This window comes from Salmo trutta, chromosome 9 (genome assembly GCF_901001165.1).
Source record: "Salmo trutta chromosome 9, fSalTru1.1, whole genome shotgun sequence".
NCBI lineage: Eukaryota > Metazoa > Chordata > Actinopteri > Salmoniformes > Salmonidae > Salmo > Salmo trutta.
In genome coordinates this window covers 32,652,216-32,676,156 of record NC_042965.1, presented here as the reverse complement: position 1 = coordinate 32,676,156, position 23,941 = coordinate 32,652,216, and the positions used below count along the sequence as shown (strand labels likewise).

The window sequence follows — 23,941 nt, the reverse complement described above, 5'->3', positions numbered from 1 at the left end:
CAATCAAGCCAATGGTTCGTCAATTGTGGTTTTGTCAGAGGGACTGATTGGTCAGGAGTAAAAGGTACTGCTCGCAGAGCGCAAATCACATTTCCACCTGCAAATGTCTGTCTACAAATTTATAAAATGTTTTACAAGTTTACTAATCTCTTGTTAGCATGACAACAGTGACAAAACTCCCAGCGTGTATTTTTGGTTCACAGCAGAATATTCATACTCGTAAATGGACTTGTAATAATTCTGAAAATAAATGATACTTGCAAATCTTATTGAATGTATTCAAATGTCAAGTTACAGGTTTGCGACCCTTGTTAAATCTTTCACACATTTTCTTGAGTGGGCAGCTTGCAAAATTAAATTACACATTTGCGTAGCGTACTTGCAACCACGAATCTCAATGTGTGACAACAAAATTCTAAATACAAACTCATGTAGTTCTGTCACCATTATAATTCCATAGCAAAGTGAATTACCTCATCACGCAGGGAGGTCTTTGTGTGTGTATAAAAATGGCAGAGATGAGATGTTTTATTCAGACATACTACAGTAGTAGGACTCATCACCTAGTCATCTATCAGGTTTAACAGCACAGTTATCTCCATCCACACACGCACGCACGCACACACACACACACACACACACACACACACACACACACACACACACACACACACACACACACACACACACACACACACACACACACACACACACACCACACACACACACACACACACACACACACACACACACACACATTAAATGCATGCTTGTCTGGAATAAAGGTCAATATGACATCTGAGCAATATAAATTGTTCCTCTACCGCGTGGCATGGTCCTCATGTACTTGCAATGTTTGTCCTACCCTTATCCCCCAACATCACAGCTTGTTGGTAATAAACTGTGTGTCATGGAAAAACTACTGTCTCTCCATAAAAAAAGGTCAATCTGTGATGCGTACGGGAAGGTAGACTTGAATCAGAGTACTTTGGACAAAACCAAAGCCCTCTTACTCACTTTGAGTCATTTCCAACCAGATGCTTATAATTTGATTTGTGAGTTGTAACTCTAAACACATTTATAATTAAGCCCCTTTGGCCAAATCTCAAGAGATACTACTACTACTCACCATCTAAACAATCCTGCTTAGAATCTGATTTATTTTTGTAACTGTTTTTTTTTCTTCTGAATTATTAGGCTGTCTGTTTCTGTTTGCAGCACCATCATTTAGTGCTGAAAAACACATTTCCAATTCAGTTTGTTTTCCAATTCATTCGTCTCAGTTAACCCGAGGTACTGGAGTGGAGACTTCTTCTCTAGGGGAAGGCCACAGGGCAGAGCAAAGAAAACACAAAGCCCCGAAAAGGGCAAACTTCTGTCATCTGCTCAAATAGTTATTCCCTGTGTCTCTCTGTGTGTGTGTGTGTGTGTGTGTGTGTGTGTGTGTGTGTGTGTGTGTGTGTGTGTGTGTGTGTGTGTGTGTGTGTGTGTGTGTGTGTGTGTGTGTGTGTGTGTGTGTGTGTGTGTGTGTGTGTGTGTGTGTGTGTGTGTGTGTGTGTGTGTGTGTGTGTGTGTGTGTGTGTGTGTGTGTGTGTGTGTGTGTGTGTTTCTCCTTGGCTGGGAATGAGTTTTCCTTCAAACTAATGAGAGACTTTGCTGAGCTACATCCTAAGGAAAGAATGCTACAGTTCCCCTGAAATCAGGATAGTAAGGAGAGCAGGACATTCCTAAAAAAAAATCCAGTTTGAGGTGGAATATGTTCTTTATTGTTTTCATTTGCTTTGAACTAAGCCCACTCCATGAGTCCACAGATGTTGTGGGGTTCAGTATTGTTAGCACACACACATTCTGTCCTCCCCCACCCTCTTTCCACTCTTTTCCCCTCCCCCTCTCCTCTTCTGGAATCCAGTGTCCTGGGAGCCTTTCCATTCGTGCCTGTCTGTGGCAGTCTGCGGAGGGAAGAGCTGGTAGAAGCACTCTGCTACAGGACTAAGCTCTATTTTCAAATCTCTAGAGCCAACCTGGATTCTGCCTTCCCTCTCCTGGCTTCTCCAGTGAGCTGCTCTGCTCAATCTGTGCTGAGATCTCCTTTTGATCTTGGCACCTGTTCCAACTCGTCAGCCAGGTGAAGGTGATTTTTTCTCTGTCTCCCTCAGCCATTGTTTTTGGTCTGCTTTTTCTCCCTCCCTTCCTCCCTCCCTCCTCTCTGTGTTCAGCCCTGCCTCATGCTTTGAGTAAGTGGGTTTGGCTGTGGCTTGTAGTACGCGTGGAGCTCCAGAATATTCCTCACTAGAGTGAAGGTGTGGAACACAGGAGTAGAATCCTGAGACAGAACAGTGAGGTGTTTTGGTGAGGTATAATTATTTTGTAGAATGCTGATTTAGAACACTGAGGTAGAATTTCTGAGTAGGGTTCTGAGCTGGAACTTTAGCAATAACTTTAATTCTGAAGTAGAATACTGTGGTGGAATACTTGATCGGAATACTGATCAAGTATTTTGTGGAACATTGAGGTAGGTACTGTAGAGTAGGGAGGATGGGGGGTCATACTGCAGTAGTGTGTTTGGTTCTGCTGGGCCTATGCTGTGTGCTACTGCTCAGAGGAGGTGAGAACACAGGAGGCATAGTCTCTATAGGCCAGGCTGTGGAGGAGAGAGGGATGGACGGAGGAATGGAGGCCCTACATGGAGAGGAGTCCCAGGATGAGCCGGCTAAAGAACAGGAGCTCACAGAGACACAAAGACAGACTGGCAACACAAAGAGAGCCACAGAGGAAGAAGCCGTACCAGGTAAGAACAAAGCCAACCTACCTATTATAATACATGTTACTAAGTGGAGAGTTGGGACCCACTGGCAGGTCCAAATTGAGTTCTGGCTAGAAACATGGATGGTTTTATCTACTTGGTGGGTCTCAAGAAGAATCTGAAAACTGTTTTGGAACCCCTGGCTTGTGTTACACTAGTGTTCTTGGATCCTAGTCTTGGAGACTCACAAGATGTGCAGGACTTTGTTCCAGCCCAGCAATAACACACCTTATCAACTAATGATGAAACCATTAATAAAAAAAATCATCTACATCGTCTGGTTTTTGGGCTGGAACAGATGCCTCCTTCCAGGAGCAGGACTGGAGAACATTATGTTACATCGTCAGACAGGGGACAGGGCACAGAGGACAGGGATAAGGCACAGAGAACATGGCAGGTGGAGGAGGAAGATGAATGGAGAGCATGGGTTTCAAAAGAAGCCGGCGGTTTCCTGAATTACCCAGGCACTGTTCAGTCACTATGACCTGTCCAACAGTATACACACACATATACTGCACACACCACTCTCACCTGTTTGTCTCCAGCTCACAAAATCAAATCACATTTTATTTGACACCTGCACCGAATACAAGTGTACACTTTACCGTGAAATGCTTACTTACAAGCTTTTTCCCAACAATGCAGTTAAAAAGTAAGAAAATTAGCAAATAGATCAAAATAGTAGCACAATAAAATAACAATATCAAGGCTATATACAGGCTATATTCATGGAGTACCGGTACCGAGTCAGTGTACTTGGGTACGAGGTAGTTGGGGTGATTGATTGAGGTAATACAGTGCATTCGGAAAGTATTCAGACCTGTTGACTTTTTCTACATTTTGTTGTTACAGTCTTATTCTAAAATGGATTAAATCTACACGCAATAACACTGAATACTTTCCGAATGCACATGTAGGTTTGATTAGGTGATTGATTGAATTACTATGTACAGTACCAGACAAACGTTTGGACACATCTACTCAATCAAGGGTTTTTCTTTATTATTACAATTTTCTGAAGACATCAAAACTATGAAATAACACATATGGAATCATGTAGTAACCAAAAAAGTTTTAAACAAATCAAAATATATTTTAGATTCTATAAAGGTAGCCACCCTTTGCCTTGATAACAGCTTTGCACTCTCTTGGCATTCTCTCAACGAGCTTCACCTGGAATGCTTTTCCAACAGTCTTGAAGGAGTTCCCACATCTGCTTAGCAGTTGTTGGCTGCTTTTCCTTGACTCTGTGGTCCAAATCATCTTAAACCATCTCAATTGGGTTGAGGTCGGGTGATTGTGGAGGCCAGGTCATCGGATGCAGCACTTCATCACTCTCCTTCTTGGTCAAATAGCCCTTACTTTTTTTGAATGTACTTTAAAAATATATATATATTTAACTAGGCAAGTCAGTTAAGAACAAATTCTTATTCATAATGATGGCCTTGTTCAGGGGCAGAATAACAGATTTTTACCTTGTCAGCTCGGGGATTCAATCTAGCAACCTTTCGGTTACTGGCCCAATGCTCTAACCACTAGGCTACCTGCTACCCCTTACTGTGAGGATCATCGCTGGAGACGAGAAGCAGGTACAGGGAGTGAACATTTAATGAAACAGACATGAAACAGATCAGGAACAGCGTCTGGACAGGGGAAAAATAACGACATCAATGCTGACACAGGGAACAAACTGAAGAGCAGACAAATATAGAGGGGGTAATCAACAAAGTAATGGAGTCCAGGTGAGTCCAATATTGTGCAGCTGCCCGTAATGATGGTGACAGGTGTGCGTAATGAAAGGCAGCCTGGCGCCCTCGAGCCTGGAGATGTGTTGGGTCATTGTCCTGTTGAAAGCAAATGATAGTCCCTTTAAGCGCAAACCAGATGGGATGGCATATCGCTGCAGAATGCTGTTGTAGCCATACTGGTTAAGTATGCCTTGAATTCTAAATAAATCACAGACAGTGTCAACAGCAAAGCACCCCCACACCATTACACCTCCTCCTCCATGCTTCACGATGGGAACCACACATGCAGAGATCATCCTTTCACCTACTCTGCATCTCACAAAGACACAGCAATTGGAACCAAAAATCTCAAATTTGGACTCATCAGACCAAAGGACAGATTTCCAACGGTCTAAAGTCCATTGCTCGTGTTTCTTGGCCCTAGCAAGTCTCTTCTTCTTATTAGTGTCCTTTAGTAGTGGTTTCTTTGCAGCAATTCGACCATGAAGGCCTGATTCATGTGGTCTCCTCTGAACAGTTGATGTTGAGATGTGTTTGTTACTTGAACTCTGTGAAGCATTTATTTGGGCTGCAAATTCCGAGGCTGGTAACTCTAAGGAACTTATCCTCTGCAGCAGAGGTAACTCTGGGTCTTCCTGCCTTGTGGCAGTCCTCAAGAGAGCCAGTTTCATCATAACGCTTGATGGTTTTTGCGACTGCACTTGAAGAAACTTTCAAAGTTCTTAAAATTTTCTGGATTGACTGACCTTCATGTCTTAAAGTAATGATGGACTGTCATTTCTCTTTGCTTATTTGAGCTGTTCTTGCCATAATATGGACTTGGTCTTTTACCAATCGGGCTATCTTCTGTATATCACTAGTCAAAAGTTTGGACACACCTACTCAATGCCAAGAGTGTGCAAAGCTGTCATCAAGGCAAAGGGTGGCTACTTTGAAGAATCTAAAATCTAAAATATATTTTGATTTGTTTTACACTTTTTTGGTTACTACGTGATTCCATATGTGTTATTTCATAGTTTTGATGTCTTCACTATTATTTTACAATGTAGAAAATCGTAAAAGTAAAGAAAAACCCTGGAATGAGTAGGTGTGTATTTTTTACATTTAGCTCAACATTAAATTACTTCAGATAGAGAAGCTTGCTATGGAGCGGGCAAGCTATTTACATAAATTGGACAGACAAGTGTAGAGCGCGAGATGCAATGGAAATGTTGCAGGTGGGGAGAGATAGAGAGAGGGTGGAGCCAAGCTTCCTTCTCCACCCTCTCTCCCCATGTGCAACATTTCCATTGCATCTCGCGCTCTATGAGTAGGTGTGTTCAGAATTTTGACAGGTACTGTACATGTAATGTAGGTAAGTAGGGGTGAATTGCAGAAAGTCCGGGTAGCCATTTGATTAACTGTTCAGCAGTATTATGGCTTTGGTGTAGAAGCTTTTCAGGAGCCTTTTGGTCCCAGACCTGGTGCTCCGGTACCGCTTGCCGTGCAGTAACAGAGAGAATAGACGGTACTTTGGAGTCTTTGACTATTTGTAGGGCCTTCCTCTGACACCGCCTGATAAAGAGGTGCTGGATGACAGGGAGCTTGGCCCCAGTGATGTACTGGGCCGTACGCGCTACCCTTTGTAACGCCTTGCAATCGGATGCCGAGCAGTTGCCAAACCAAGGTGTGATGCAGCCAGTCAAGCTGCTCTCAATGGTGCAGCTGTATATCTTTTTGAGGATCTGAGGGCCCATGACAAATCTTTTAAGACTCCTGAGTGGGAAGAGGCATTACAGTGCCCTCTTCACGACTGTGTTGGTGTGTTTGGACCATAAGTCCTTAGTGATGTGGACACCGAAGAACTTGAAGCTCTCGACCTTCTCCACTACAGCCCTGTCGATGGGAATGGGGGCGTGCTCGGCCCTCCGTTTCCTGTAGTCCACGATCAGCTCCTTTGTCTTGCTGGCGTTGAGTGAGAGGTTGTTATCCTGGCACCATACTGGCAAGTCTCTGACCTCCTCCCTGTAGGCTCTCATCAGCGTCGGTGATCAGATCTACCATCGTCGTGTCGTCAGCAAACTTAATGATGGTGTTGGAGACGTGTGTGGCCATGCAGTCGTGGGTGAACAGGGAGTACAGGAGGGGGCTAAGCATGCACCTCTGAGGGACCCCCGTATTGAGGGTCAGCGTGGCAGTTGTGTTTTTGCCTACCTTCACCACGGTCCATCAGAAAGTCCAGTATCCAATTGCAGAGGGAGGTGTTTAATCAGTGAGCTAATTATTGATTTGTTCACTGAGGTAATGGACCATCATGCCCCAGTAAGAAAGAGTACAGTTGGGGCTCGTCCATCACCATAGATTGATGATGAACTGGGAAATATAGCAAAAGTCTTAGCAGCCAAATCTAAACTACAAATTGATTAACAGAATTATAGAACACTACGTAATTATGCAGTTAAATTAAATGGTAAGAATTTTTTTTTATTTTACTTCTTTTTTTAATGATCCTAAAAAGGTATGAAATACAGTTACGGGCTTACTTGGTACATCTATTTCATCATGCCCATCTAGTGTGGAGGTCGACGGGAGAACAATAACAAAACCATCTGATATTGCCTAACATTTTGCAGATTTTTTTACAAAGAAAATGTATTTACTGAGGGATACTGTAAACACCCATTCTTCTAAACAAGCTATTGATGATCATATTATGAGCAAAAAAACAGGCTATTTTAGACTACAATTGGTGTCAGTGGAGGAGGTGTTAAACCTCTTGAAGTCATTACCAGATGGTAAATCTACAGGTTATGATCTTATGGAAAACATTTTACTTCGCTATGCTGCTCCCCAGATTGCAGCTCCACTGAAACACATATTTAATTGGTCACTGAAAAAGGGGACGTTTGCAAATGTATGGAAGCATGCTAAAATATGTCCTATCACAAAACACAGCGAAGAACCCATTACTCCTGCCAATAGTCAACAAATTAGTCTACTCTCTTCACTCAGTAAGATATTGGAGGGTATTGTGAGTAGACAAATATGGGAGTACATGGAAAATAATTATCTGATTACAGCCAATAACAAAAACCATTCCACTACCACTGCATTGATTGACATGACTGACCAGTTGCTCAATGCTATGGATAATGTCAGGTTTGTGGGTGTACTATTTTTAGATTTTAGTGCAGCATTTGATTTAGTGGATCATTAAATATTTTTGACAAAATTATTGCATTTTAGTTTTAAGGAGGTAGCATTGAATTGGGTACAGTCATATCTAACTGACAGGAAACAGACCACCTATATCAATGGTTCATTTTCTTCCCCTCATGCTTTAAACCGTGGCATACCACAGGGCAGCTGCCTTGGTCCACTTCTTTACTTAATATATACCAACAACCTTCCTTATGCCTTATCTGAAACTCAAACCACTACGTTTTCAGATGATACTTCAATTTATACAGCAAGACAATCAAATCAAATTGTATTAGTCACATGTGCCGAATACAACAGGTGTAGACCTTACATTGAAACGCTTACTTATGAGCCCCTAACCAACAATGCAGTTTAAAAAATACGGATAAGAATAAGAAATAAAAGTAACAAGTAATTAAAGAGAAGAAGTAAAATAACACTTGTGAAACTATATACAGGGGGGTACCGGTACAAGGTCAATGTGCGGGGGCACCAGTTAGTTGAGGTAATATATACATGTAGGTAGAGTTATTAAAGTGACTATGCATAGGAGATAACAACAGAGAGTAGCAGCGGTGAATTAGGGATGGGGCGGGGGTGGCAATGCAAATAGTTTGGGTAGCCATTTGAATAGGTGTTCAGGAGTTTTATGGCTTGGGGTTAGAAGCTGTTTAGAAGCTTCTTGGACCTAGACTTGGCGCTCCGGTACCGCTTGCCGTGCGGTAGCAACGAGAACAGTCTATGACTAGGGTGGCTGGAGTCTTTGACAACTTTTAGGGCCTTCCTCTGACACCGCCTGGTATAGAGGTCCTGGATGGCAGGAAGCTTGGCCCCAGTGATGTACTGGGCCGGTTGCACTACCCTCTGTAGTGCCTTGCGGTCTGAGACCGAGTAGTTGCCGTACCAGGCAGTGATGCAACCAGTCAGGATGCTCTCGATGGTGCAGCTGTAGAACCTTTTGAGGATCTGAAGACCCATGTCAAATCTTTTCAGTCTCCCGAGGTGGAATAGGTTTTGTCGTGCCCTCTGTGATGTGAACATCAAAAAACTTGAAGCTCTCAACCTGCTCCACCGCAGCCCCGTCGATGAGAATGGGGGCGTGCTCGGTCCTCTTTTTCCAATCGGTTCAACAGGTACAGCAAGCTCAACAAGTAGATTTGGAAAATATCAGGGAGTGGGTTTGCCGGAACAAACTTGTTTTAAACACTAAGAAAACCAAAGTTATGTTGGTCTGTTCCACTAGGAACTGGCCAACACAGCATGGGATACAATTAAGTATGGGGGGAGTACAAATTTAGGCAGTGGCAGAAACCAAACTACTAGGAGTGCAGCTAGACAACTGCTTACCATGGTCGTCTCAAATAACTCATCTATGGAGAAAAAAAAATTAAAAAATGCATGCATGATCAAAAGAATAGCTAAATATTTACTGGGAAAGATTGTTAAGTAAACAACCCAAGCATTAATTGGGAGTCGGGTGATCTACTGTTCTGTGTTCTGGGGAAATGCTTCCACAAGTTAAATTTGGAGGCTGCAGATTGAACAGAACAAAGCAGCAAGGATTGTTTTAAGGTGGAGATATGGTTATTCGGTTGTAGTCATGCTCAATGCTCTTGGTTGGTCATCAGTCAACAAGATAATTGAAAAAAACATGCTTATTTTATTTTATAATATACACCATTTAAAACGGCCAAACTCTATTCACAACAGTATTCAGTTAGAGAGAGACATTCAGTAAATACTAGGAATAGATTGTCCACCATCTATGTGTTATCTTGACAGAAAAGGGAAATAGGCAAAATAACATTTCGATTTAGAACAATAAAGAAATTGAATAATTTATCTGAGCAAACCAGAAACTTTTCAATATATAAATTCAAACAATACTTTAAAACCATTTAAATATAATACATAGGAAAGCTGTGCTGGACTATGGTAGATGAAGAATCAATCTTTTCAGACTGTTAGAGTATTTATCTGGTCAATATGTCAGTGTATTATGTCTGTTTGTAACAGTGTGATATATGTGAAAATATGATTGTGTTATAAATTGTATTTTAATGTTTAAGGACTCTTGGAAGATCAGTCCAAATGAGGACTAAAAGAGATCCTAATAAAATAAAATCCCAGGGTCCTTAGCTTAGTGATGATCTTGGAGGGTACTATGGTTTTGAACGCTGTGCTGTAGTCAATGAACAGCATTCTCACGTAGATGTTTCTTTTGTCTTTTGTCATACCCATCTGGACCGTGTCTCTTGGCACGCACCAGAGCAGAGCAAAGTATACCTGGGCCTGAGACTGGGCCTGAGACTGGGACTGGGACTGGGACTGGGCCTGAGACTGGGCCTGAGACTGGGACTGAGACTGAGACTGGGCCTGAGACTGGGACTGAGACTGGGCCTGAGACTGGGACTGGGACTGGGACTGGGACTGGGCCTGAGACTGGGCCTGAGACTGGGACTGAGACTGAGACTGGGCCTGAGACTGGGACTGAGACTGGGCCTGAGACTGGGACTGGGACTGGGACTGGGACTGGGCCTGAGACTGGGCCTGAGACTGGGCCTGAGACTGGGACTGGGACTGGGACTGGGACTGGGCCTGAGACTGGGACTGAGACTGGGACTGGGACTGGGACTGGGACTGGGACTGGGCCTGAGACTGGGCCTGAGACTGGGCCTGAGACTGGGACTGGGACTGGGACTGGGACTGGGCCTGAGACTGGGCCTGAGACTGGGACTGAGACTGAGACTGGGACTGGGGAAGATTTAGTCAGCTGCTGCAGTAACAGACCTGGCTGGGCTCTGAGCTGAGCATCTTGCAAACAGATTTGTACAGTCAACTTTTCTTTTCCACTGATTGTGCTGTAATCATGGGTGAACAGTGACCACAGAACCCCACTCTACAGTGGAAGGAATCACCCTCAGACAGAGATTATGAAGTTTTAATCATAAAGTACATTTGTTTCCGAGGTTTCACAGCTTAAAATCGAGTAAACTTCAGCACACACATCTGTTGGTTGAATCAGTACAATTTCCCAATTTGGTTGCACTAAAACCATGTATTTATATGGTAATTATATTAGTTAGTAGGTACTGTGTAACCACACTGAAAAAATATATAAACGCAACATGCCTCAATTTTGAAGATTTTACTGAGTTACAGTTCATATAAGGAAATCAGTAAATTTAAATAAATCTATGGATTTCACATGACTGTGGCGGCAGATTGACGAGGGTAGCATTTTGTGAACTAAACTGACCAAGATTCACCTCAAACATCACATTAAGCCTCACATAGTTCTGCCCAAAAACAATGTCAATTTCTCTTAAACAGTGGCATTTGGGCTTTTTAGGTGAGCGCTGATACCGCCCTGTGATAAGCAGCTCCCACTTTGTCAAAGGCAAGGTTGCAACATATTTTGGTTGTTTATTCCCAGCGCGCTTCTCTGTTGGAGAGAAGCATCGCTGCGGCGCTCTACCAACATTCCGTCCCCAAATGAATCTAACATAAATCATGTAGCAGATATAGCCAGGGTAAAACATAACCCATTCACAACATATGGAACATTTTATTTCAGCTCATGAAACATGGACCAACTCTTAACATGTCACATACATTTTTTTGGTTCAGTGTATGTTGTAGAGTAGGTAGACATTGTTACATAGTTTGTAGTGTGCTATGAAATAGTTGCTACTACTGTTTTACCTATTTGTCCACAATTGAGAAGATATGAGAATTACCAACCACACAGAGTCAGACGGGACAATGTTGATAATGCCCTGACAGCATGTCATTACAGTTTGACTGGGTTTACTAATGGAGAGGAATATTTTCCATGAAGACAGCCTCCGTTCCACAGTTATGTCACTGGCACTGATATTCAGACAGCCATGAAGAGAGATAGTGAAATGCCAATGAGGCTCCACTGACTTCTGGATTTACACAACTTTTTGCTTCCCAATATGTTACATTAAAATACCATACAGTACAATGCCCTCCAGTGGCAATTGAGGCAGCACCATAAGCAGCACAAGAGGATAATTACATCCACATATTATTCATAGCATGCAAAATTCTGTAAATATGTTTATTCAGAGAAAGGGCCAGAAAGAAGAACAGCTTCGTTATCCATTCCACATCAAATAGAAACCTACAGTCCTAGTATGTGATTTTGGAATATTCGAATGGGACATAATGTGGTAACACTGAGATAAGCCCAGATCTCCTTGACCATGAGTGTGATGATGTCGCTACAGTTCCTCTCCTTGAGGTTTGTGTGTCTCGGGCCTCCCGAGTGGCGCAGCAGTCTAAGGAACTGCATCGCAGTGCTTGAGGTGTCACTACAGACCCGGGTTCGATCCCAGGCTGTGTCACAACCGGCCGTGACCGGGAGACCCATAAGGCAGAGCACAATTGTCTGGGTTAGGGGAGGGTTTGGCTGGCTGGGATTTCCTTGTCTTATCATGCTCTAGCGACTCCTTGTGGCGGGCTGGGCGCCTGCAATCTGACTTTGGTCGCCAACTGGATTGTGAATCCTCCGACACATTGGTACGGCTGGCTTCCGGGTTAAGCGAGCAACGTGTCAAGAAGCAGTGCGGCTAGGCAGGGTTGTGTTTCAGAGGACGCATGGCTCTCGACCTTTGCCTCGCCCGAGTCCGTAGGGCAGTTTCAGCGATGGGACAAGACTAACTACCAATTGGATATCACGAAATTGGGGGAAAAAAGGGGGAAAACTACCCCAAACCTTTTTTGTAGAGAGAACAGAGGAGGCTTTCTTCTGCACAGGACACCGTCATCTCCCCTCCACCACACACACATACACATCCTGTCTGCCAGACGTTAGCTCAGCTGTGCCCCCTGCTAGTGATGCTGTCTGGCAGACTCACTTCCTGGTACACGTCTGGACTGGGATCTCTGTCTTTCTGTCTCTCTCGCTCTCTCTGTCTCTCGCTCTCTCATCATTCTGTTTCAATTGCAGAACGTTGGTGTTGATTTATAGCTGTTGTTTGAATGCCATATTGTCCTATCAATTTCAACATTTTCATTATATTACATTTACAATTGAGTAATTTAGCAGATGCTCTCATCCAGAGCAACTTACATATCTGTCTGCAATAGGAGTGGTAGGAGCTGTAAGGCCTCATATTGGGCCCTCAGGGGTCAACATGATCGAGTTTATTCACTTTCCTTTGCTTCTTCGTCCATCTCCAAGCCCGGGTCAGGAGAGCCCCAGAGGAGGAGGAGGGCAAAGGGAAGAAAAAAAAGGGCAAGAAGGACAAGAAGAACAAGGAGTCTAAAGCAGACAAAAAGCTGAAGGACAAGGGAGGCCGCCGCGGCAAAGCACCAACAACTCCACCACCAACCACTACCACACTACCACCGACCACTACCACAGAGGTGTACACAGAACCAGGTAATTTAGTTACACACCACTCTAGTTAAAGGTTCAATGCAGCCGTTTTCATCTCAGTATCAAATCATTTCTGGGTAACAATTAAGTACCTTACTGTGATTATTTTCAATTAAAATTGTAAAAAATAAACGAAAAACAGCTTCTTAGTAAAGAGCAATTTCTCAAGCAAGAATTTTGCTAGGACTGCCTGGGAGTGTTCTGAGTGGAGGGGAAAACTGGCAATTAGCTGTTATTGGCAGAGAGGTTTGGATGGGATGTCACCAGGCAGGCCAAAACGCCATCCCACCTAAACAGGCTAAAATTTCAGGCAATCTTTTTAAACAGCTCTAACGCTAAAAAAGTATTATCGTAATTTTCACAATTTCACAGTATTATTCCAACTTCATAGTGTGTAAATACTGTATATATGAAACACAGGAAATCACATTTTTGACCTCACTGGTTTTTTAAAACAGACTAGAATTGGTAAATTAGATATACAGTTATTTTCTATTGTGTGAGTGCTAAGTTGTTTGTAAGACTGTGCTCTCTGTTCCCTCTGAAGCTCCCACAGAACCTGACCCCTACCCGGACTTCCCCTATTTAGACAGCGGTGAGTGCAGATGTTATCACATCATTTCTCTGAAGCTGGTGCCTCAGTCTTCTAATACCAATCAAAATGTTGATCTTATTTGTACCATTGAAAAGTATATGGATTTTCTACACAATAATAATGTTACATCTACTGTCCTGTGTCCCTCTGACAGAGGATGACTACTGGAACCCTGATGATGATAAGCCAGCCACTCCAGAGACTGACTCAGAGGATGAGTACTGGAACCCTGATGATGATAAGCCAGCCACTCCAGAGACTGACTCAGAGGATGAGTACTGGAACCCTGATGATGATAAGCCAGCCACCCCAGAGACTGACTCAGAGGATGAGTACTGGAACCCTGATGATGATAAGCCAGCCACTCCAGAGACTGACTCAGAGGATGAGTACTGGAACCCTGATGATGATAAGCCAGCCACTCCAGAGACTGACTCAGAGGATGAGTACTGGAACCCTGATGATGATAAGCCAGCCACTCCAGAGACTGACTCAGAGGATGAGTACTGGAACCCTGATGATGATAAGCCAGCCACTCCAGAGACTGACTCAGAGGATGAGTACTGGAACCCTGATGATGATAAGCCAGCCACCCCAGAGACTGACTCAGAGGACGACTACTGGAAGGGAGAGGAGGAGGAGCCTGCAGGCCCAGTGGTCGACCCAGAAAATGACTACTGGAAGGGAGAGGACCCGACGGCCACACACACCCCTCTTGTGGTGGATGGAAAGGTGGACACGGGAGATGAAGACTACTGGGAACCCAAATGTATGTTTAAACCTCAGTTTCCTAAAATGACTGACTGAATGACTGACTGACTGAATGACTGAATGGATGGATGAATGGGATAAAGGAACCAACAACTATAAAATTTAATTTTGAAATAACTTGAATAGTAATTTCCAAGTAGTTAGTAAAGTATTTTACATACTAGCTATTAGTTTATAACAGCACATACTGAACAATTTGGACTTGTACATTTCTTCTCCAGCTCCTCTCTATATCAAACCACCTGGAGTCTTTAACCCAGGGTTTCCCAAACTCGGTCCCCAGGACCCCAAGGTGAGCACGTTTTGGTATTTGCCCCAGCACTACGCAGCTAATTAAAATAATCAACTAATCATCCAGCTTTGATCATTTGAATCATCTGTGTAGTATTAGGGCAAAAACCAAAACTTCCGCCCCTTGGAGTCCAGAGTACCGAGTTTGAGAAATGCTGCTTTAACCAATGAGTTTTAATCAGATGATGGAAAGATCATCTCATATGAAGGTCTGTCAGTGACATTCATAGCTCAGCTCATCTGTACTTTGTGTGATAGTTACAACAGGTTTTCATTACGTTACTGTGTCCATATTTCCACTCCTACAGTATCTTACTCTCCAGTACCCCTCTATTTCTCTCACCATATCACTCCATCATCTCTCTCCGTTCTCATCCTCTATTTCTCTCACCATATCACTCCATCATCTCTCTCCGTTCTCATCCTCTATTTCTCTCACCATATCACTCCATCTCTCTCCGTTCTCATCCTCTATTTCTCTCACCATATCACTCCATCATCTCTCTCCATTCTCATCCTCTATTTCTCTCACCATATCACTCCATCTCTCTCCGTTCTCATCCTCTATTTCTCTCACCATATCACTCCATCATCTCTCTCCATTCTCATCCTCTATTTCTCTCACCATATCACTCCATCTCTCTCCGTTCTCATCCTCTATTTCTCTCACCATATCACTCCATCATCTCTCTCCGTTCTCATCCTCTATTTCTCTCACCATATCACTCCATCTCTCTCCGTTCTCATCCTCTATTTCTCTCACCATATCACTCCATCATCTCTCTCCGTTCTCATCCTCTATATCTCTCACCATATCACTCCATCTCTCTCCGTTCTCATCCTCTATTTCTCTCACCATATCACTCCATCATCTCTCTCCGTTCTCATCCTCTATTTCTCTCACCATATCACTCCATCTCTCTCCGTTCTCATCCTCTATTTCTCTCACCATATCACGCCATCATCTCTCTCCATTCTCATCCTCTATTTCTCTCACCATATCACTCCATCTCTCTCCGTTCTCATCCTCTATTTCTCTCACCATATCACTCCATCATCTCTCTCCGTTCTCATCCTCTATTTCTCTCACCATATCACTCCATCATCTCTCTCCGTTCTCATCCTCTATTTCTCTCACCATATCACTCCATCATCTCTCTCCGTTCTCATCCTCTATATCTCTCACCATATCACTCCATCTCTCTCCGTTCTCATCCTCTATTTCTCTCACCATATCACTCCATCATCTCTCTCCGTTCTCATCCTCTATTTCTCTCACCATATCACTCCATCATCTCTCTCCGTTCTCATCCTCTATATCTCTCACCATATCACTCCATCTCTCTCCGTTCTCATCCTCTATTTCTCTCACCATATCACTCCATCATCTCTCTCCGTTCTCATCCTCTATTTCTCTCACCATATCACTCCATCTCTCTCCGTTCTCATCCTCTATTTCTCTCACCATATCACGCCATCATCTCTCTCCATTCTCATCCTCTATTTCTCTCACCATATCACTCCATCTCTCTCCGTTCTCATCCTCTATTTCTCTCACCATATCACTCCATCATCTCTCTCCGTTCTCATCCTCTATTTCTCTCACCATATCACTCCATCTCTCTCCGTTCTCATCCTCTATTTCTCTCACCATATCACTCCATCATCTCTCTCCGTTCTCATCCTCTATTTCTCTCACCATATCACTCCATCTCTCTCCGTTCTCATCCTCTATTTCTCTCACCATATCACTCCATCATCTCTCTCCGTTCTCATCCTCTATTTCTCTCACCATATCACTCCATCTCCTCTCCGTTCTCATCCTCTATTTCTCTCACCATATCACTCCATCATCTCTCTCCGTTCTCATCCTCTATTTCTCTCACCATATCACTCCATCATCTCTCTCGTTCTCATCCTCTATTTCTCTCACCATATCACTCCATCATCTCTCTCCGTTCTCATCCTCTATTTCTCTCACCATATCACTCCATCATCTCTCTCCGTTCTCATCCTCTATTTCTCTCACCATATCACTCCATCATCTCTCTCCGTTCTCATCCTCTATTTCTCTCACCATATCACTCCATCATCTCTCTCCGTTCTCATCCTCTATTTCTCTCACCATATCACTCCATCATCTCTCTCCGTTCTCATCCTCTATTTCTCTCACCATATCACTCCATCATCTCTCTCCGTTCTCATCCTCTATTTCTCTCACCATATCACTCCATCATCTCTCTCCGTTCTCATCCTCTATTTCTCTCACCATATCACTCCATCATCTCTCTCCGTTCTCATCCTCTATTTCTCTCACCATATCACTCATCATCTCTCTCTCCGTTCTCATCCTCTATTTCTCTCACCATATCACTCCATCATCTCTCTCCGTTCTCATCCTCTATTTCTCTCACCATATCACTCCATCATCTCTCTCCGTTCTCATCCTCTATTTCTCTCACCATATCACTCCATCATCTCTCTCCGTTCTCATCCTCTATTTCTCTCACCATATCACTCCATCATCTCTCTCCGTTCTCATCCTCTATTTCTCTCACCATATCACTCCATCATCTCTCTCCGTTCTCATCCTCTATTTCTCTCACCATATCACTCCATCATCTCTCTCCGTTCTCATCCTCTATTTCTCTCACCATATCACTCCATCATCTCTCTCCGTTCTCATCCTCTATTTCTCTCACCATATCACTCCATCATCTCTCTCCGTTCTCATCCTCTATTTCTCTCACCATATCACTCCATCATCTCTCTCTCCGTTCTCATCCTCTATTTCTCTCACCATATCACTCCATCATCTCTCTCCGTTCTCATCCTCTATTTCTCTCACCATATCACTCCATCATCTCTCCTCCGTTCTCATCCTCTATTTCTCTCACCATATCACTCCATCATCTCTCTCCGTTCTCATCCTCTATTTCTCTCACCATATCACTCCATCATCTCTCTCCGTTCTCATCCTCTATTTCTCTCACCATATCACTCCATCATCTCTCTCCGTTCTCATCCTCTATTTCTCTCACCATATCACTCCATCATCTCTCTCCGTTCTCATCCTCTATTTCTCTCACCATATCACTCCATCATCTCTCTCCGTTCTCATCCTCTATTTCTCTCACCATATCCATCTATCACTCCATCATCTCTCTCCGTTCTCATCCTCTATTTCTCTCACCATATCACTCCATCATCTCTCTCCGTTCTCATCCTCTATTTCTCTCACCATATCACTCCATCATCTCTCTCCGTTCTCATCCTCTATTTCTCTCACCATATCACTCCATCATCTCTCTCCGTTCTCATCCTCTATTTCTCTCACCATATCACTCCATCATCTCTCTCCGTTCTCATCCTCTATTTCTCTCACCATATCACTCCATCATCTCTCTCCGTTCTCATCCTCTATTTCTCTCACCATATCACTCCATCATCTCTCTCCGTTCTCATCCTCTATTTCTCTCACCATATCACTCCATCATCTCTCTCCGTTCTCATCCTCTATTTCTCTCACCATATCACTCCATCATCTCTCTCCGTTCTCATCCTCTATTTCTCTCACCATATCACTCCATCATCTCTCTCCGTTCTCATCCTCTATTTCTCTCACCATATCACTCCATCATCTCTCTCCGTTCTCATCCTCTATTTCTCTCACCATATCACTCCATCATCTCTCTCCGTTCTCATCCTCTATTTCTCTCACCATATCACTCCATCATCTCTCTCCGTTCTCATCCTCTATTTCTCTCACCATATCACTCCATCATCTCTCTCCGTTCTCATCCTCTATTTCTCTCACCATATCACTCCATCATCTCTCTCCGTTCTCATCCTCTATTTCTCTCACCATATCACTCCATCATCTCTCTCCGTTCTCATCCTCTATTTTCTCTCACCATATCACTCCATCATCTCTCTCCGTTCTCATCCTCTATTTCTCTCACCATATCACTCCATCATCTCTCTCCGTTCTCATCCTCTATTTCTCTCACCATATCACTCCATCATCTCTCTCCGTTCTCTAATCCTCTATTTCTCTCACCATATCACTCCATCATCTCTCTCCGTTCTCATCCTCTATTTCTCTCACCATCACTCCATCATCTCTCTCCGTTCTCATCCTCTATTCTCTCACCATATCACTCCATCATCTCTCTCCGTTCTCATCCTCTATTTCTCTCACCATATCACTCCATCATCTCTCTCCGTTCTCATCCTCTATTTCTCTCACCATATCACTCCATCATCTCTCTCCGTTCTCATCCTCTATTTCTCTCACCATATCACTCCATCATCTCTCTCCGTTCTCATCCTCTATTTCTCTCACCATATCCACTCCATCATCTCTCTCCGTTCTCATCCTCTATTTCTCTCACCATATCACTCCATCATCTCTCTCCGTTCTCATCCTCTATTTCTCTCACCATATCACTCCATCATCTCTCTCCGTTCTCATCCTCTATTTCTCTCACCATATCACTCCATCATCTCTCTCCGTTCTCATCCTCTATTTCTCTCACCATATCACTCCATCATCTCTCTCCGTTCTCATCCTCTATTTCTCTCACCATATCACTCCATCATCTCTCTCCGTTCTCATCCTCTATTTTCTCTCACCATATCACTCCATCATCCTCTCTCCGTTCTCATCCTCTATTTCTCTCACCTATCACTTCCATCCATCTCTCTCCGTTCTCATCCTCTATGTTCTCTCACCATATCACTCCATCATCTCTCTGCATTCTCATCCTCTATTTCTCTCACCATATCACTCCAGTCATCCTCTCTCCGTTCTCATCCTCTATTTCTCTCACCATATCGCTCCATCATCGCTCTCCGTTCTCATCCTCTATTTCTCTCACCATATCACTCCATCATCTCTCTCCGTTCTCATCCTCTATTTCTCTCACCATATCACTCCAGCATCTCTCTCCGTTCTCATCCTCTATTTCTCTCACCATAAGCACTCCATCATCTCTCTCCGTTCTCATCCTCTATTTCTCTCACCATATCACTCCATCATCTCTCTCCGTTCTCATCCTCTATTTCTCTACGCATATCACTCATCAGCTCTCTCCGTTCTCATCCCTATTTCTCTACCCTATCACTCCATCTCTCTCTCCGTTCTCATCCTCTATTTCTCTCACCATATCACTCCATCTCTCTCCGTTCTCATCCTCTATTTCTCTCACCATATCACTCCATCATCTCTCTCCGTTCTCATCCTCTCATTTCTCTTCTTGCGCTCTACTCGTACTTCTTCATCCGTCTCATTCCTTTCTTCCTCACTCTCATCTTCCTCTTCTATCTCACTCTCTTCAATCTTGCTCTCTCCTTTCTTTCTCTCACACTTTCACTCTCTCTCGCTCTCATTCTCTCGCCCTCTCAATCTCTTACTCTCTCATTCACTATCGCACTCTCTCATTATCTCATTCTCTAACTCTCTCACTCTCTCTGTTCAATAACAGATGAGGTGCCCGAGAATCTTCCTTTCCCTGATGGTAAAGAGGTCGTCCCCACAGAGAAAGACGACTTGAGCTACGCTGTCACAGGTAACTTACATAATTAAATCAATCAATGAATCAATCAATACGTACTGTAAATGTATCTCAGTCAGTCAGTCAGTCAGTCAGTCAGTCAGTCAGTCAGTCAGTCAGTGCTTAGAGAGCCACAGTGTATGCGGGTGTTCCTCCTTTCTAAGAATGAAAGACAACCCCTGTTTTAGTGTGGGATACGCTGAACCGTCGTCTAACTTCAGGGAATCACATCAGGCTAGCTAGATCATAGCTCTGCTTTTAAATGAGAGTGAGTGGGTGAGAGTTTAGTTCCACACAATCAAAGGCTTTTCATGGTTTTGTTTTTGATCGAGAAGCCTTTCACAAGATGGCTGCTCTGTTATATTCCTTGTAAATGTAAATTAAACATTTAACTAGGCAAATAACAGGCAGTGAGTTTCACTAGCTTTACGTTGGTCCAAACGTTGGTCTGTTGTTGCTGCAGATATTTGACCATCACTGTATTGGAAGATTACTGTATTACTGTATTTTCAAGGCCTTTAGTTAAATAGCCATAGCTTCAGAGAGCTTTGGAAAGCACACATAAAACCAAAGAGAGTCTCTGGCATGTTGTTTAGTAAAAAGAGAACAGTACTACCAGACAGGTTTCTGCTTGAGCAAACTTGTGGTTTTGCCAGGGCAGTTATGTCCCACTGGGCACAGGCGTCAGTTCAACGTCTAGTTTTGATTTACATTTGAATGAGTTGTCAACTAACGTTAATTCAACGTGAAATCAATAAAACCATGTCATTGGATTTATAGTAGGTTAAAAGTTGGATGAAAAAAATAAACATTCTCAAAATTCCTTAAATTGATGACTTTTTGCAAATTCAATCAGTTTTCCACGTTGATTCAACGTCATCACATATAATCGTTTTGTTGAAATGACGTGGAAACAACATTGATTCAACCAGTTTGTGCCCAGTGGGGTAGTACTGTTGAATCAATGCAGAAACAATGTGTTACCCAGGCTACAGTATACTAAGACTGTTCTAACGTTGTGTTTTCTCCCTCTGATACAGTATACTAAGACTGTTCTAACGTTGTGTTGTTTTCTCCCTCTGATACAGTATACTAAGACTGTTCTAACGTTGTGTTTTCTCCCTCTGATACAGTATACTAAGACTGTTCTAATGTTGTGTTTTCTCCCTCTGATACAGTATACTAAGACTGTTCTAACGTTGTGTTGTTTTCTCCCTCTGATACAGTATACTAAGACTGTTCTAACGTTGTTTTCTCCCTCTGATACAGTATACTAAGACTGTTCTAACGTTGTGTTTTCTCCCTCTGATACAGTATACTAAGACTGTTCTAACGTTGTTTTCTCCCTCTGATACAGTATACTAAGACTGTTCTAACGTTGTATTTTCTCCCTCTGAAACAGAGGATTCTATTACACCACCACCTACCTATGAAAGCCCATGGTACGAGGAGTATGACTATGGATATAGTGGTGGAGAGAGTATGTACACACACACACACACACACACACACACACACACACATGTACGCACACGAAATGAACTGTAACATGAACCCATGGCCAAATCTCCAATAGAAATCTGTTTTTCATTTCATTGGGACCCTGCAGTAAATGAAAGATTAGATAGACACAATAAAGAATTGGACCACTACCACAGAGTCAAAGTAATGGGCCTACACTCTCTCATTCCCCACAAGAATGAACAAGAGACGTATATAATTGTCAGACTGTTTCAGTTACATGGTCTGCTATCTTCTTCATAAATTTGGGTTTAGCGAGACTTTGCCAGCTGAAGTTACAAACTGCAAAATAAGCAAAGTAATGGAATTGATCCTTTCTTCAAACACTTATGTTTATGGTTATGTGGCAAACATGAAGAAAGGGAGAGGGGAAAAAGTTGAATGCTTTGTTCACACCTGTTGTGATGGATTATCTGTCAGATAGAATAGGGAATCATGACAGCTGTTTGTATTTTATCTGCAACATTTTGAATGTTTCACATCTGAATACACCCCACAGTATTTACTCTAAACTGTAATGGGGAGGTGGGGAAAATGGATTCACCCATTGAAGTATTTCACTCCTTTGTTTACTACAGCGAAAAAACAGGAGGAGGAGGAGGAGAGGGAGAGACAAAGGAAAGAAAAGGAGAGAGAGGATAGAGGTATGATGCACAGCATATTTTCCATTATGATCTGTGATCTGTCTGTTCCATTATGATCTGAATGACTGATCTATCTGTCCTTCTGTCCGTCCATCTGTCCTAGGTTGTGGATACTTCTCATCATACAGTAATATTTGACATTACGTTTACATTTTGGTAATTTAGCAGTAAGACTAAATATTTTTGGTAATTCTTATGCAGAGTGGCTAACAATCAGTGCATTCAATTAAGGGAGATAAAACAACCACACATTGCAACAAGTAAAACTTAGTAACACTGCAATGCCAAACATTGTACTGTCAAAGCTCCCAGACAATCAGATGAACATATGGCCCACAGATAGAACATGTCATGTTAGTCATAGATTCATGTACAGGAGGTTTATCAGTCCCATGTGGTTCATGGTTCCAATTAAAGCCAAAACACAGATGTTTGTCTCTGCCTGGGCTTCACTTGCTAAGACTTGCAGATGAGGGACAAAAGTTAATTCTCTCCAGAACAGGACAAATCTCAACCGTAGAAATGTGTTGTGAAGGAAGGATGGTAGGGTAGAAAGGCCTGGGGTAGAGTGGTACCCTGTACCGTTTGAATTATTTATGAGCTGGAGTGGAGCAGAGAAAGAGGGAGGGATGGGCCAGCCAAGAGACGTTACAGTACTAACAGGAAAGATGAATGAAAAGAGAGAAAAAAACAAGATAAGGGATAGAAACCGAGGAGCACAGAGTCCCGGTTAGAGAAGGAAGGCAGAGATGGAGATCTAACCAGCAGCTCTTTCTGTACCTCGTGCACTGTGACCAAGTTACAACCACCGGAACTGTATAATCTTAATATGGAACATTTGTCTATGTGGGATAGCCAGGATGTGGGATTAACCAGTAAAGGGATGACAGATATACTGTGTTTTCAGTGTGGGATTAACCAGTAAAGGGATGACAGATATAGTGCGTTTTCAATGTGGGATTAACCAGTAAAGAGATGACAGATATACTGTGTTTTCAGTGTGGGATTAACCAGTAAAGGGATGACAGATGTACTGTGTTTTCAGTGTGGGATTAACCAGTAAAGGGATGACAGATATAGTGCGTTTTCAATGTGGGATTAACCAGTAAAGGGATGACAGATATAGTGCGTTTTCAATGTGGGATATACAGGGTGTGGGATTAACCAGTAAAGGGATGACAGATATAGTGCGTTTTCAATGTGGGATTAACCAGTAAAGGGATGACAGATATAGTGCGTTTTCAATGTGGGATATACAGGGTGTGGGATTAACCAGTAAAGAGATGACAGATATAGTGTGTTTTCAATGTGGGATATACAGGGTGTGGGATTAACCAGTAAAGAGATGACAGATATACTGTGTTTTCAGTGTGGGATTAACCAGTAAAGGGATGACAGATGTACTGTGTTTTCAGTGTGGGAT

General features: G+C 42.9%; 1 protein-coding gene across 4 annotated transcripts in view; it reads left to right on the top strand.

Moving 5' to 3' along the window:
• The first annotated feature begins 1,945 nt into the window (after window positions 1-1,945).
• The window catches only part of LOC115200423 (inactive carboxypeptidase-like protein X2), a 30,479-nt gene continuing 8,483 nt past the window's right edge, over window positions 1,946-23,941 (top strand). For 3 of the 4 annotated variants that reach the window (XM_029763493.1, XM_029763492.1, XM_029763496.1), the window contains exons 1-7: window positions 1,946-2,788; window positions 12,944-13,144; window positions 13,689-13,736; window positions 13,891-14,505; window positions 20,285-20,368; window positions 21,756-21,833; window positions 22,453-22,518. In XM_029763493.1, the coding sequence (XP_029619353.1) occupies window positions 2,536-2,788; window positions 12,944-13,144; window positions 13,689-13,736; window positions 13,891-14,505; window positions 20,285-20,368; window positions 21,756-21,833; window positions 22,453-22,518 (1,345 nt within the window). In that variant the 5' untranslated portion in view covers window positions 1,946-2,535. The remainder of the gene's footprint in view (window positions 2,789-12,943; window positions 13,145-13,688; window positions 13,737-13,890; window positions 14,506-20,284; window positions 20,369-21,755; window positions 21,834-22,452; window positions 22,519-23,941) is intronic. The other variant, XM_029763495.1, reaches the window with a different exon arrangement.